This window comes from Perognathus longimembris, chromosome 2, assembly GCF_023159225.1.
Source record: "Perognathus longimembris pacificus isolate PPM17 chromosome 2, ASM2315922v1, whole genome shotgun sequence".
NCBI lineage: Eukaryota > Metazoa > Chordata > Mammalia > Rodentia > Heteromyidae > Perognathus > Perognathus longimembris.
Window position 1 is genome coordinate 132,087,812 of NC_063162.1, and position 13,014 is coordinate 132,100,825.

At 39.2% G+C, this 13,014-nt stretch overlaps 1 protein-coding gene across 1 annotated transcript in view; it reads right to left on the reverse strand.

Annotated features, from left to right (window-relative positions):
• Positions 1 to 628: 628 nt before the first annotated feature.
• LOC125345637 overlaps positions 629 to 13,014 on the reverse strand; it is a 38,252-nt gene continuing 25,866 nt past the window's right edge. Inside the window, exons 3-5 of the mRNA XM_048337697.1 lie at positions 6,560 to 6,673; positions 4,569 to 4,711; positions 629 to 887 (exon numbers count right to left, since the gene is read on the reverse strand). Coding sequence (XP_048193654.1) covers positions 825 to 887; positions 4,569 to 4,711; positions 6,560 to 6,673 — 320 coding nt within the window. The 3' untranslated portion in view covers positions 629 to 824. The remainder of the gene's footprint in view (positions 888 to 4,568; positions 4,712 to 6,559; positions 6,674 to 13,014) is intronic.

A 13,014-nucleotide genomic window follows, 5' to 3' on the forward strand; every position in this document is an offset into this window, starting at 1 on the left:
ACATGACCACCATCTGCATAGTTTGTGAAAACTATGAAATATGATGGAGGGAATAAATTTAAATGGATACAGATGTGTCTTGTGTATGTAACCTTGCTAAAGTTGCATGTGCATGTCTTCCTTCTGATGTCATGTTCCTTCTGGCTCCAGGGCCAGCAAAGATGCCCCTACTGCTGCAACCCTGTAGCAGGCAACACCTGCGTTGTGTTGCATCTCAGCAGCAGACATGCCTGCTCTGTGGTGCAGCTCAGCCATAGGCAGATCCTGCCAGTGCTGTAGCTCCACTGTGAGCCTCAGACACTGGAGTCTTCTCAGGTTCTTGTCTTGGCAGTTCAAAAACGGAAGTCCAGGACAAAGGAGAGTGAGTGCAAAGGAAAGTATCTTACTAGAAGGCCTCAGATGTTCTGTGTCCACTCTGTGTCTCAGTGGCTGAACCCAGGGGACATTTTACCCTGGAATATGCTCTATTTTGTTGCCATTTTCATAATGAGGTGTTTCAGAAGTTGACACTTTATTGGTCAGGTCCCACAGCATTCTAGTTGAGTCCATTCTAGAAATCCTCTTCTTTTATCTGTACTAGAAGAGGCTATGGAGGGGAAAAAGCAAGATGTCTTGTAACAATGTCTCTTTTCTATCTGGTTTCTACTTGCTAGGTCAAGATGGGACTCAGGGGCCCTGAGTTCTTGTTTACTTTTTCATCTCTTTCCTTAGAAGTCATCTGAACTGCCATTAGGGAAATGGATGACGACCACTCTAATTTCTTCAAGCTGGAAAGGGTTAATGGTAGGGGAATGGCATTTAGGGTATCTTCACAGAGGTCTGACTCAAGGCCCTGGCAGATAAGAGTTTGTGGTAGTAGTCACAGCATCATTGGAAATTGATGAACTCTAAGCAAGAGGAAACAAATTTAACAAGACAATTACAGCAAAAGGAAGCAAATGGAAGGAAAGATCCATGTCAACCCATTAGAACTTACAAAGACAAAAGTGATTGTCACCCTCAGAGGAACCTGCCTGCTCTCATAGGTCAATAACTTTAATGTCATATTTTATTAGGTATACATTGTGTCAGAGGAGAAAATGTGTTTAAGAAACCTGAACCAGGGCTGGGGATATAGCCTAGTGGCAAGAGTGCCTGCCTCATATACACGAGGCCCTAGGTTCGATTCCCCAGCACCACATATACAGAAAACGGCCAGAAGCGGCGCTGTGGCTCAAGTGGCAGAGTGCTAGCCTTGAGCGGGAAGAAGCCAGGGACAGTGCTCAGGCCCTGAGTCCAAGGCCCAGGACTGGCCAAAAAAAAAAAAAAAAAAAAAAAGAAACCTGAACCAGAGGCATTAGGGCTTTTCCTAGATCAATATGAGAAACTGTCTAAGGCATGGGCATCAAGTAACCATGCTTAGAAACTGTTTTCTCTTAACTTCTTTGCCTTAGTTACATCTGAAAAGTTGAGAACAAGTTGTCTCCATTTGGAATCTGATAAAACACCCTGGTATCTCAAGTTTTTTTCCCTGTTTCTTTATGGTTCTTCATTGCCAGGATAAGCTTTGTCCCAGTAGGTATCTCCTTGCTGGAATGAAATGACTCAGTTGGTCTGATCTCATGTTGGCAGAGGTGACATGCTGTGCAGTTTTTCCAAGTAGGATACTTTTGGGCCAAATTTAAGCAACAGGGAAATTAGTAGTAACAGCTCCTAATCAAGGCTTGCCTGGAATCTACTAAGTTTGAAAAGTTAAGTTTGACAAGTACTTGTAAGGACCATCCTCTGTGTGACAGCAAATGCTTAAGGATCAAATCTTCAATGACAGGAGACAGAATAGCCAGAGTAAACATTTTTTTTTTTTTTTGCCAGTCCTGGGCCTTGGACTCAGGGCCTGAGCACTGTCCTTGGCTTCGTTTTGCTCAAGGCTAGCACTCTGCCACTTGAGCCACAGCGCCACTTCTGGCCATTTTCTGTGTATGTGGTGCTGGGGAATTGAACCCAGGGCCTCATGTATACGAGGCAAACAGTCTTTCCACTAGGCCACATCCCCAGCCCATATAGTTTATTTTCAACATAGTGTCTACTGAGTAGCACTGCTGAATTTAGTTCATCCTTTGTCTCACTGTATCTGTGCTCTCTCTCCCCATCCCCACTCTGCATCTTTGTGTGTTATATATTTGTAAAAGAGACTTCCAAATGCTCTCACTTCATGAGAACACATGTTGAGGATACAGAGATTCTAAGGTTCTGGTAGTAAATGTCTTCCTATAAGAATCAAGCAGGAACACAAGGGACCATAGACCAGACCATACTGCATAAACAAACTTCTTCCTCTAAAACCGAGATACTCTCAGATGCACTCCTGAGCACCACAGGTGTTCTATTTGCTGACTGTTGGGAAAATGGAGAATTGAAAAGGAATAGGCTCCATTCAATCATCAATAGGCAGAGAATGGAAAAGGAAGAGGCTGGACTAGATCATCAAGAGGTGAGGACTGCTTATTGAGGAACAGTAAGGTGCACAGACCTTCCCACAGGTTTGGAAGTTGTGTGAAGGGGTGAATTTGGAACCAGGCTTATAAGGGGTCTGAGAAAGGAAGCAGTGGTTAATGAAAGCGCCACTAGGTCTAGGAAGTTGGGGGGCTTTTGGTTGGGCCTAGGTGAATTGCCCTGCCTGCATATCAAAGCAAGTCTGAATATACCTGAGGTTTTTCCTGGAGTCTGTATGCACCTGGGTTACTAGGGTGGGGGTCAGTCCTTCATATTCCATTTTTGGATACATAGAATAGCTCTAGAGGGGAAGGACAAGTTCTTCATATAGGATCTTTGGATACATAAAAAGAATGGACTGAGAGGGGAGCAACGTGGAATTATGAGAACAAAGCAGATTCCTATCACTCACCATGTGCTCAAGGAGTTTGATTTGCTGAAGGAATATTTCAGCATTCTGAAGATGTGGATGGGTCTGCAACTTCATAAAGGACTGCTTAACTAGGAATTCACTTTCCAAGGCAACCCCTGGGAGCATAAGGAAGTGAACAGCTCCTTCATCACTATTTCAAACTAATATTTATTAAAGTTAACTATCATGGAATAGATAAGTGAGTTCATTTTATAGAGACACTAATTTCATTTGCATCTGTGTAATAACATCAACAGATAGCAGTAGTACTTTGTGCCCAGTTTAGAAAATATGGCTTATGGGGCTGGGGATATGGCCTAGTGGCAAGAGTGCTTGCCTCGTATACATGAGGCCCTGGGTTCGATTCCCCAGCACTACATATACAGAAAATGGCCAGAAGTGGCGCTATGGCTCAAGTGGCAGAGTGCTAGCTTTGAGCAAAAAGAAGCCAGGGACAGTGCTCAGGCCCTGAGTCCAAGCCCCAGGACTGGCCAAAAAAAAAAAAAGAAAAGAAAATATGGCTTATGACTTTCACAAGTTACCTTGTTACTGTTTTAAAACCAGGCTGGTGTGGCATGGCAGATCATGATTTGATATAGAATTTGCCTTTTCAACTTTGGCCTCCCTTTCTCTTTTTTTTTTAATTAATGATTTTATTTATTGTCAAAGTGATGCAATGAGTGGTTACAATTTCATACATAAGGCAGGGAGTACATTTCTTATCAAACTTATTACCTCCTCCCTCACTTTTGTCCCACCTTCCCTTTCCCAAACTCCCTTCCCCCAGTTGTACAGTTGGTATACTGCATATTGTCTTCTAAGTATTGCTGTTGCATTGGTTCGACTTTTATCTGTGAAATATACACTAGTTTCCCTCATTAGTAATAATTAGTATATGTCTAGGATATGCCTAGCAGATGATCACAATATCTTAATAGCTATGAATATATGAACACATAAGATGAGGCTAAGCAAAATGATCTCCAAGTTATGGAAATAACTGGTTTAAGTGGTTTATCATTGTTGTTATGTTCAACATACCATGTGAAATTAGTCTTCTTTTCTTGAAAGAGTAAATCTGTGCAATTATGCTTTTGGAACCCAATATGTATGATGCTACTTTCATATATTTGGTTTCCTGTGGCAAGAATGTGATCATGCAAAGAGCACTGGGGTTTTGGTATTCTCTCACAGAAAACAGAGAGCAAAGTCAAAAGATAATATTTCTTCCTATTCATTTCTTTGGATTTCCTAACTTGAGCCAGTCTTGAAGCAAAACCAAGATAGATACTTAACCAAGATAGATAGATAATGGCAGGATATGCATTCATTTACTCCTGCCAGTGGATAACTGTTCTGACAAATGACAGCACTGATGAGTTTACAATGTCTTTGTGCAAGAAAAACTCACAAGAAACATAAAGCTTATTATATATATATGTCAATTAGAAAAATCAAACAAAATCTATGACTTTGTATATCTCTGTGAGTATGTGTGTTAACCATAATGTTCACATAGGTACACACTAACACAGTGACATGTCTGATTTCCAGCTGTCCCTTTGATGCCTTCTGTGTACACACAGTTAAGAGGTCAGATGTAAAGGAGTAGACAGTAGCTTTGATCAAAATGGAAATCATTCACCTGTCAATGTGAACCCAAGGAAGGGAAAGGAAAACTCACTTTTCTGGTGGTCTTGGCAGAGGGCTTACAAGGACTCAGTTGATAAATCTTTGATCTGTAGCTCTTGGGGTGATAGAAGGTGATGAGTCTGAGAAGAGAGCAACAATATTCCGGACAGAAACTAAAAGGGAAGGTGTCACAATCTGGGAAATGTGGGGAGATTAGATAAATCTAAGAAACTCTCAGATCAGATGGACTAACTGCTAAGTTATCAAGACAAAGTTAAATGCTTCAATTTGAATTTCATCTGTGTTGCTCTTGTCTTTGTGGCACCAGACACCTTATTTCATCTCGTTTCTCCCTAATTTCTTCATTTTGATAAGGATAGAGAAGTTGGGTGTCACTTTGTGCTGCCTACCTTGCATTTGTTCAAAATACTACCTACTAAGTTCTGTGCCTGTCCCCTTCATTATAGGTAAATAGTGATAATAACCATAGTGGTAGTAATGTCTAGACATCAAATGTAAGGAGCCTCTCCTTTATACCAGGGATTCTATCCAGTTTTTATGCATCATCATAGTTCATATTTGTTATGATTGAGGTGGAACCTGTTATATCCATGATGAGGAAACTGAGGCTAAGACAAGTTACGCTACCATAGCTAAGATAACATGGCTTTCAGCAAGAGGCCCAGGAGTTAAATCAGCCTTCTACTTAAAATGTCCTCGGATGGCTGATGCTCTACGGTGTCAAGTAAACTCCATGCTTGGATCAATTTCTCTGTCACCTCCAACTAAAGCTTTTCTGGTGATCTGCTCACTTTGGCTTCTTCCCTTGAGCGGCTTCTCAGAGGATCTTCCTGCTCCCTGCAACTGCTGTGTGTGTGTGTGTGTGTGTGTGTGTGTGTGTGTGTGTGTGTGTGAGAGAGAGAGAGAGAGAGAGAGAAAGAGAGAGAGATACATCCCTTATCCCATCTCTGGATCTGTGTTTGATGGTTACTGTGATTGAAAGAGGGCTGGGGGCTACAAGATTCTCTTGGTTTAGGCTACAGAATTGGAAGCACAGGGAGCTATTGACAGACCCAATAAAACAGTCTCCCTTGAAATAGTGTGAAAATGAGTGACTTGAAATTGAGTTAAGACAAAGTGATGATTTCCCTGGGTTTCACTTGAATGCTCAGAAAAATTAAGCACAGAGAAGAGAAACACAAAGAAACACCAAATATTAAAACAAAAATTTTAAATAAAAAAATAAAATTTTTAAAAAAACTGCTCGTGGAATGTTGGAAGGGAGCTTCTCTGTGTTCTCTATCATGCTGTATTCCTTTTCATTCCATTTGAGGCATTTTATCAAGTTTCAATCAATCGAGGAGCCTCCTCTGCTAATACTTAAAATGGGATCTGGTCTGATTTAACTGTTGTTTACAATTTTCAATTTTCCTTTTTTTTTCTTTTCCTGTAAAATTATATCCAGCAAGCTCAAGGTTATGGCAAGATTTATTTCTTTGTTTTTTTTTTTTTTTCTGGGAAGTCACATGGGAAAGGATAAAATGGAGCAGAAGTCAAAAGGTTGCGTTTTGGACTTGCCAATCTCAACTTCTTGCCTACACCATCATTCTTCAGAAGTGGGCTGCCTATCATGCACTGCTCTGTATGTGACCTAGACACTTGATTCTGACTCTAAAGCAGTGTCTCGTGCTCTCTGCACATGTGCAGTGTCTTCTTTTGCTTTAGTTAGGTTGAAAATTGTACAGACAAATCCTGGTGGCATCATTTGCTCCCCTAGTGTCCTGCCCCCAATTTGGACTGTGTGATGTATTTTGAGCTACGTTTGTCCTTTCAAATGCATGTTTGCAAATATAAAGTAGCAGACAATTTCACTCAGCCAAATAACCTGGCAGGAAATTTCTTGCAGCTAGTTCTTATACTACAGAACTCACTGTTGGATAAACTAATCGTTGAGTCTCCCATGTGATATCCCAAAACTGGGGGAATCAGAACAGGGAAAGATCAAATGTGAAGCACTTTGAAACCCAAAGCAGAATGCAATACCAACGACTTCTTGCTCCATGGGTCCACGTGAAATGACAGCCAGTGGGTTACACTGTAGTTTCGCTTCAGCCAGAAACTTGTTTCTAAAGCCCAGACAGGAAAACTGGTCACCAGCTGCATGAAGACAACAAATACACAGCATGTTAACAAAAATCCTGAAAACCAAGCAGGATTTCAAACACTTCCGGAGACCTTAATGAGGCCTCAAAAATCTATTGTGAAATAAAACATCTATCTGCCTCCAGGAAAGGAGAAAAAGGTATTTTTTTTTTTTGCTTTTGATACAGGATCTCGTTTGATACAGGATCTTCCATCTTCTTGCAAAGGCCTTCTCAATACGAAGATTACAGTCATGTACCACTATAGTTGGCTTGAAAAATCCCCAATTTGTCTAAGATCAGAAAGGCACAGTTCGAGAGAAGACAGATAAGGGAACTGGGTCTGACATAAAACCAAACATCCTTCCTATTCTTTTAAAAATATCTTTAATTAACATGCGTTAGTTGTTCAAAGGAAGATTTCTTGTGATATTTTTACATACGTATATAATAAACTCAATTAACCTAACTCCTGTCAATCTCCCTTATTCCACTGTCCCTTCTTAAAACAATTTCAACGGGTTATATTGTTCACATACTTATAAACACACCACCCTAATCATATTTGTTTCATTCACTTAGTTTATTAGCCCTCTCCCTTTCCATTGGCAACTCTCCAGTAGAGCCTGACAAATTCTTAATTCAGCATGCAAACCGATGAGTACAGGTAGCCATGGCAGTGCTGTAGATGTTTTTCAAAGCATTCTTATGATCCAAGACATACAGAGGCTAGAAGCATAGCCCTGTGCCCTTCAAAGAATGGGTGAGATAAGAACGAGATAGGGCAAGACAAGAGGAAAAAGTAGGGATCCAAGTTTCAGCCCAAGAGCAGATAAATCTATGACTGACTACAAAAGTCATGGCATGGTGAGAGAACAGGAAGATAAGTGGGCAGCAGATCTAGGCAGAGTGACTGAAGAGGGGTGGTTACAGTGGGTGGGCATGGCGCTTGAGGTTACTCAGGAAATAATGCGTAGTAACTAGAATGGAAAGTGTTGGGGAGGGAAAGTATTTGTTAGTGACTGAGATCTGAACTGATGGCATGGGCTTTTTTTCTCTACCATGTGGATTGGGTTATTTTATTCATAACAATGTTTGCTAACGTGATGGAGTTGGGAGTTTGAGAGGGTGTGATGGAGTTGAGAGTTTTCATTTTGGAGAAGCTTATATATTCATCAACCAGCAGGTTCCCCGTTTTTCAAAACAGGTTTGATTTTCCAACACTAACTCAGTCTTTACCTTAGTTGAGTCCATACCTCGCAGTTCCTATCCTCTCTGTTCGATCTGTCTTCCACTCATTTGAACTGTCAACGAAGCCTCTTTAGGCAGCCACAGGCCTCAACTCAGATACCTATCCACACTGGCTACCTGTTGCTACCTCTTTGCTCTTCCTAACCATCTTGTCCTTGGAACATCTATGCTGGAATGACTTTCTCCTGATTCCCTGTTTCTTTTAGCTTTTACTTCTGTCTCAACAGTGCTAGTGTCCACGGACCTATAACTGAGTGCCCCTACCCGTTCTCCTTATGGAAACCCTCCTTGCTTCCTGCCAGTGGATTTGTCATTGGGGCATGTGGGGGTGGAAGAAATGGACACGATCCCAAATAGTTACTTATTACATCCCCTTCCCTTATGCTACAGCATTTGTGATGCTCCTCATAGGTTTGTAAAGATTACAAATTTGTTATCTCTTTTGTGAGCTAATATAACAATAGCAACAAATAGCTAAACTTTGCTGAACTCGTATCAAACTGCAGATGTGATATTAAGCATTTTGCCTACATATCTCATTTAAGTCTCATGACTATCCCATGATGTTGGGAGTATTTTTAACTACAACTTAAAACTTGGGCATAGAGAGCTTAATAAGCATGTACCTGGGCTAGGGATATAGCCTAGTGGCAAGAGTGCCTGCCTCGGATACACGAGGCCCTAGGTTCGATTCCCCAGCACCACATATACAGAAAACGGCCAGAAGCTGCGCTGTGGCTCAAGTGGCAGAGTGCTAGCCTTGAGCGGGAAGAAGCCAGGGACAGTGCTCAGGCCCTGAGTCCAAGGCCCAGGACTGGCAAAAAAAAAAAAAAAAAGAAAAAAAGAAGCGTGTACCTAATATTTATTGGAAGAGTAAAGTTCTACTTATGATGTGTATTCTTCACCATGCTTGATGCAAGTAAATACAAATGTGAAACACAATTAAGATACTACTTCATACTCAATAGAACAATTAATATATGGTGGTAGTTAGGGTAGTGAACACCTGGTCTCCCATAGGTCCTATTTAGGAATATAAAGTGTTATCATCACTATAGAAAACTGTGCAGTCCTTTCTTACAAACATAGATACCTACTCTACAATCCTTCCATTCTACATTTAGGTATTTAATTCAGGAGAAAATAAGAATATGTGTCCTTGTAAAGACATGTGCTTATGATAACATTATATATAATGGTCCATAAGTGTCCATTAACTCATATAAATTATTGTATACCAATACAATGGGACATTCATCAGCAATAAGAAGGACTAAACTATCCATATGCATATGAATAAATATCTAAAGAATCATACTACTTTGAGGAAGGGAGATATAAAAATGTGCTAAAATGGGACCTCATTGCTGCTAAATTTTAGAAAAGAAATAACTCTAATGACAAAAAGCACATTAGTGGTCGTAGAGAGATGGGAATCAGGAGAAGGAATTAACCACAGAGGGCAAAATGAAGGTCTTTTAAGTCTTGATTGTAGTGATGGGTAGACAGGTAATCAATTTCATATGTATGGAAACAATTTTCTAAAAGTCTCATCCAAATGTGCAAATATGTGAGGGCAAATTAAGATTATGATGATAAATGGAACAAGAACAAAATGAAAAGAGCTGGGTATGGAAGGCAGCTCAAGCGTGTAATCGTAGATATTTGGAAGGTGGAGTTTGGGTGATCACAGTGGGCATAGAGTAAAATTCTGCCTTGATAATAACCAGGGCAAAAGGGGGATGGAGCTGTGGCTCAACTGGTAGAGCATCTGGCTAGCAAGCATGCAATCTTCAGTATTGCCCTAAAATATAATGATACCTTTTAGGATAGGACAACAAAGTTTCCCAGTCACAAATAGACTCTGCCCAAGATTAAAAATCCCATTAGCATGCATCACACCATGATACCTGGAAAAGTGACTATACCACTCCAAATTCGTTCTATCTCTATTAAGATGTTATAAGTCACTCAAATAAAGGTAACTATCGAAAATGGGGAAAAATGAGAAAAAGGTAGATATTTAACTCTACATTCTTAAACTTGTTCCCATAGGGCTACTGGATAGCATAGATTGTGGAACTAGGCAATGTAAATTTACAATGTGTATGAAAACCTGTGCTTTGTTTCCATGTCTTGGCTATTGCAAATCACACCGTAATGAACTTGGGAGTGCATTTATATTTGGTGATAATTTGACTGCTTTTTCTTGTGCTGTCCTAATACCATAAAACCAGGAAGGTTTTACGGAGAAGATTCATTTCCTAGAGTGTTTGGAGGTTGAGAAGTGGAAGGTAAATGTACCAATGATTCAGACTCTAGTAAAAGGCATCTTTCTGTGTAGACAGCTTCCAGGTATGTTCTCAAGTGGTACAAGTAGCAGTCAGTAGCAGGTCAGTTCCCTGGGGTCTCTCTTTTAGAGGCACTAATGAAGGTTATGTTCTCATGATCTGATCATCTCCCAAAAGGTTTGCCAGATAATACCATCACCTTTGGAGTTATGAATTTTGTAGGACTACAAACACTCACATACTGTCCAGAAAAGAATAAGACTTAAAATAAGTTCTGCGGGCTTTGACTGTCTAAATATTTGAACATTTGATTTATTGAAGTTTTATTTTTATGCCCCAAGCAAACTACAGAATATAATTGCTATTGAAAACTTTAGTCATAGGAAATTAACCAGGAAAAGCCTAACTCTGAATGGAAGTTATCATTCATCAAATTGCTCAGAATTAGTTTGTATCATTGAAACATGATAAGTGGAAAGTAAGAAACTCAGGATGCAGAGATAGGAGGATTATGAGTTTGAGAACTGTATTAGCAAGACTTTATCTCTAAAATATATACATAGAACAGAGTAGAAGAGAATAGATGAAGAAAGATACTTATCATAGGACTAGTCCAATCTTTTTTTTTTGGCCAGTCCTGGGGCTTGGACTCTGGGCCTGAGCACTGTCCCTGGCTTCTTTTTGCTCAAGGCTAGCACTCTGCCACTTGAGCCACAGCGCCCCCTCTGGCCATTTTCTGTATATGTGGTGCTGGGGAATCGAACCCAGGGCCTCATGTATATGAGGCAGGCACTCTTGCCACTAGGCCATATCCCCAGCCCCTAAATCTTAATGTTTCTCAAAGAATTTCCTCTAAGCTTGGGAGGTAGTTCTCTTTTTTGAAGTGTTTCTTTTGAAGAACAGAAGTTTCATTTTTTTACCAGTTTTTTTCATTAAAAATTTTTTTTTATTGCATGCCGTATGCATTCAAAGCACACACTTTCACCTAAGAAGTTCTTATTGTCAATGTAGCTTGATTTATCTGAGCTTTCCTGTATAGGTAATATATTTATGTCTTGCTAAAGAAAGATTTGTTTAGACCAAACTCATTAATATTACCCACATCATGGTTAGGGTTATCAGTTTGACTGTTTGACTTCTCATATTCAGAACTGAAATACAAACTAAAAGGTAAACCATTATCTTATATGGATATTTACTTTGACCACCACCATTTAGTGGTAAGGTCATCACTCTTCAGTATCATTTCTGTACTTTTTATTTAGGATATGTGCTGCTGAAGTGAGTATTATCTCACAAATGGCACTAATATTAGCTATAAATATTTGTTGCTATAATTCCTTATCCTTTTATAATTCTTTATCCTTTGTAATTCTTTATCCCTTTAAGTATTTTCATTTTATCTTATTTGTGCATTCTAATACATCTACCTGATACCTATATACTTTCAACCCCTAGTTAATCTAACCAAGTTAATAGTTAACTATCAACTAATAGTTAAATATTACTAAGTGTAGTAAAAGACAAGAAAACTTCTTTCCTGTTACATATATACATATGCATGCACACAAAAATACAGATATAATATATACAGATATATAAATATAGAAGTTATAGATAGAAAAAGAGTTAGAGATGATATAGATATATAGACATATTTTATGTAAACATATTGCATCTTGATAAAAGGTTTCTCTAAAAACTTTTGTGCTAATGCAGACTTATTCTGCAAGACAAAGTTTAATGATCTTCAAACCAAGAAAGACCACCACAAGATTGGATCATTATCTTGGATTTTTGCCACAGTCTTGAGATAACAACTTAAATTGCTTTTTGTTCTGCTTTTATGTCTCCGTGAATAACTGACAGGAAATGAAAGAGAAATGCTTAAGGTCAAACTCCTTTCCTAAGTTAAATGCACATTTGAAGACAAACAACTGGACTTCCATAAAAAGAAAACAGAAAATTGGACTCATTATTGAAATGTGAATGCTAGCAAATGTAATAGAAAGATAATTAAGTTTGTCAGATTATTGAAAGTCATTAAACATTTTTAAAAGATTAAAATGTTTAAATGTTTAATATATTTACAAATCTTTCAAGATTCCGGGCTTCTCTTTATATAACGCTTCTTCATAGTCTCACAAAAATACAATTAATTACGTCAGTTTAGTAATTTACCATTTTTTTCTCCATCTAGCTGATTCGCTCTATTATTCAAACAGAGTAAAAGAACTCATATCCATTGTGACACTCAAATTTACACTGTCTTTCTTAGAGATAATAGAGCGTAATGTAATGCAAACAGTAATTCTCTTGTGATGGCAGCCCTGAACTCTATAGGCTTATTGGCTGAGCTTTGAAACCACCCATAGGCTCATAGTTTGAGACTCAGAGCCATCTAGTGATTGCTGAGACTAGTCATGTTATCAGTGAAGTTACCTGGCATGCATGCAAGCTGTCTGGAAAAGTCATGACTGGAGCAACACCTCCTAAAGCAAGAATCATGTTTTCAGCTTCAGCCAAAATCACAGTGGTCTGCACAGCTTGAGTGGAGGTTTCCTGCTTATAAAGTGTTCAAAGCAGCTAGTCTGCCATGATGACAGTCCAGCCTATCAACAAAGAAGGTCATTAAGTTGACAATCCCCACTTAAGGCAAGTAGGTACATTGCAAAGTCTGACAGCTGTCAATCAAGACTAGCTAGCTGCTACCAGTGTGTGTTTATTTTAAAATAATGCATATATAATTATACATGTATATATATATTCTCACAGTAAGACAGGACTTTACTATTCTGTCCAGGTTAACTTCAAA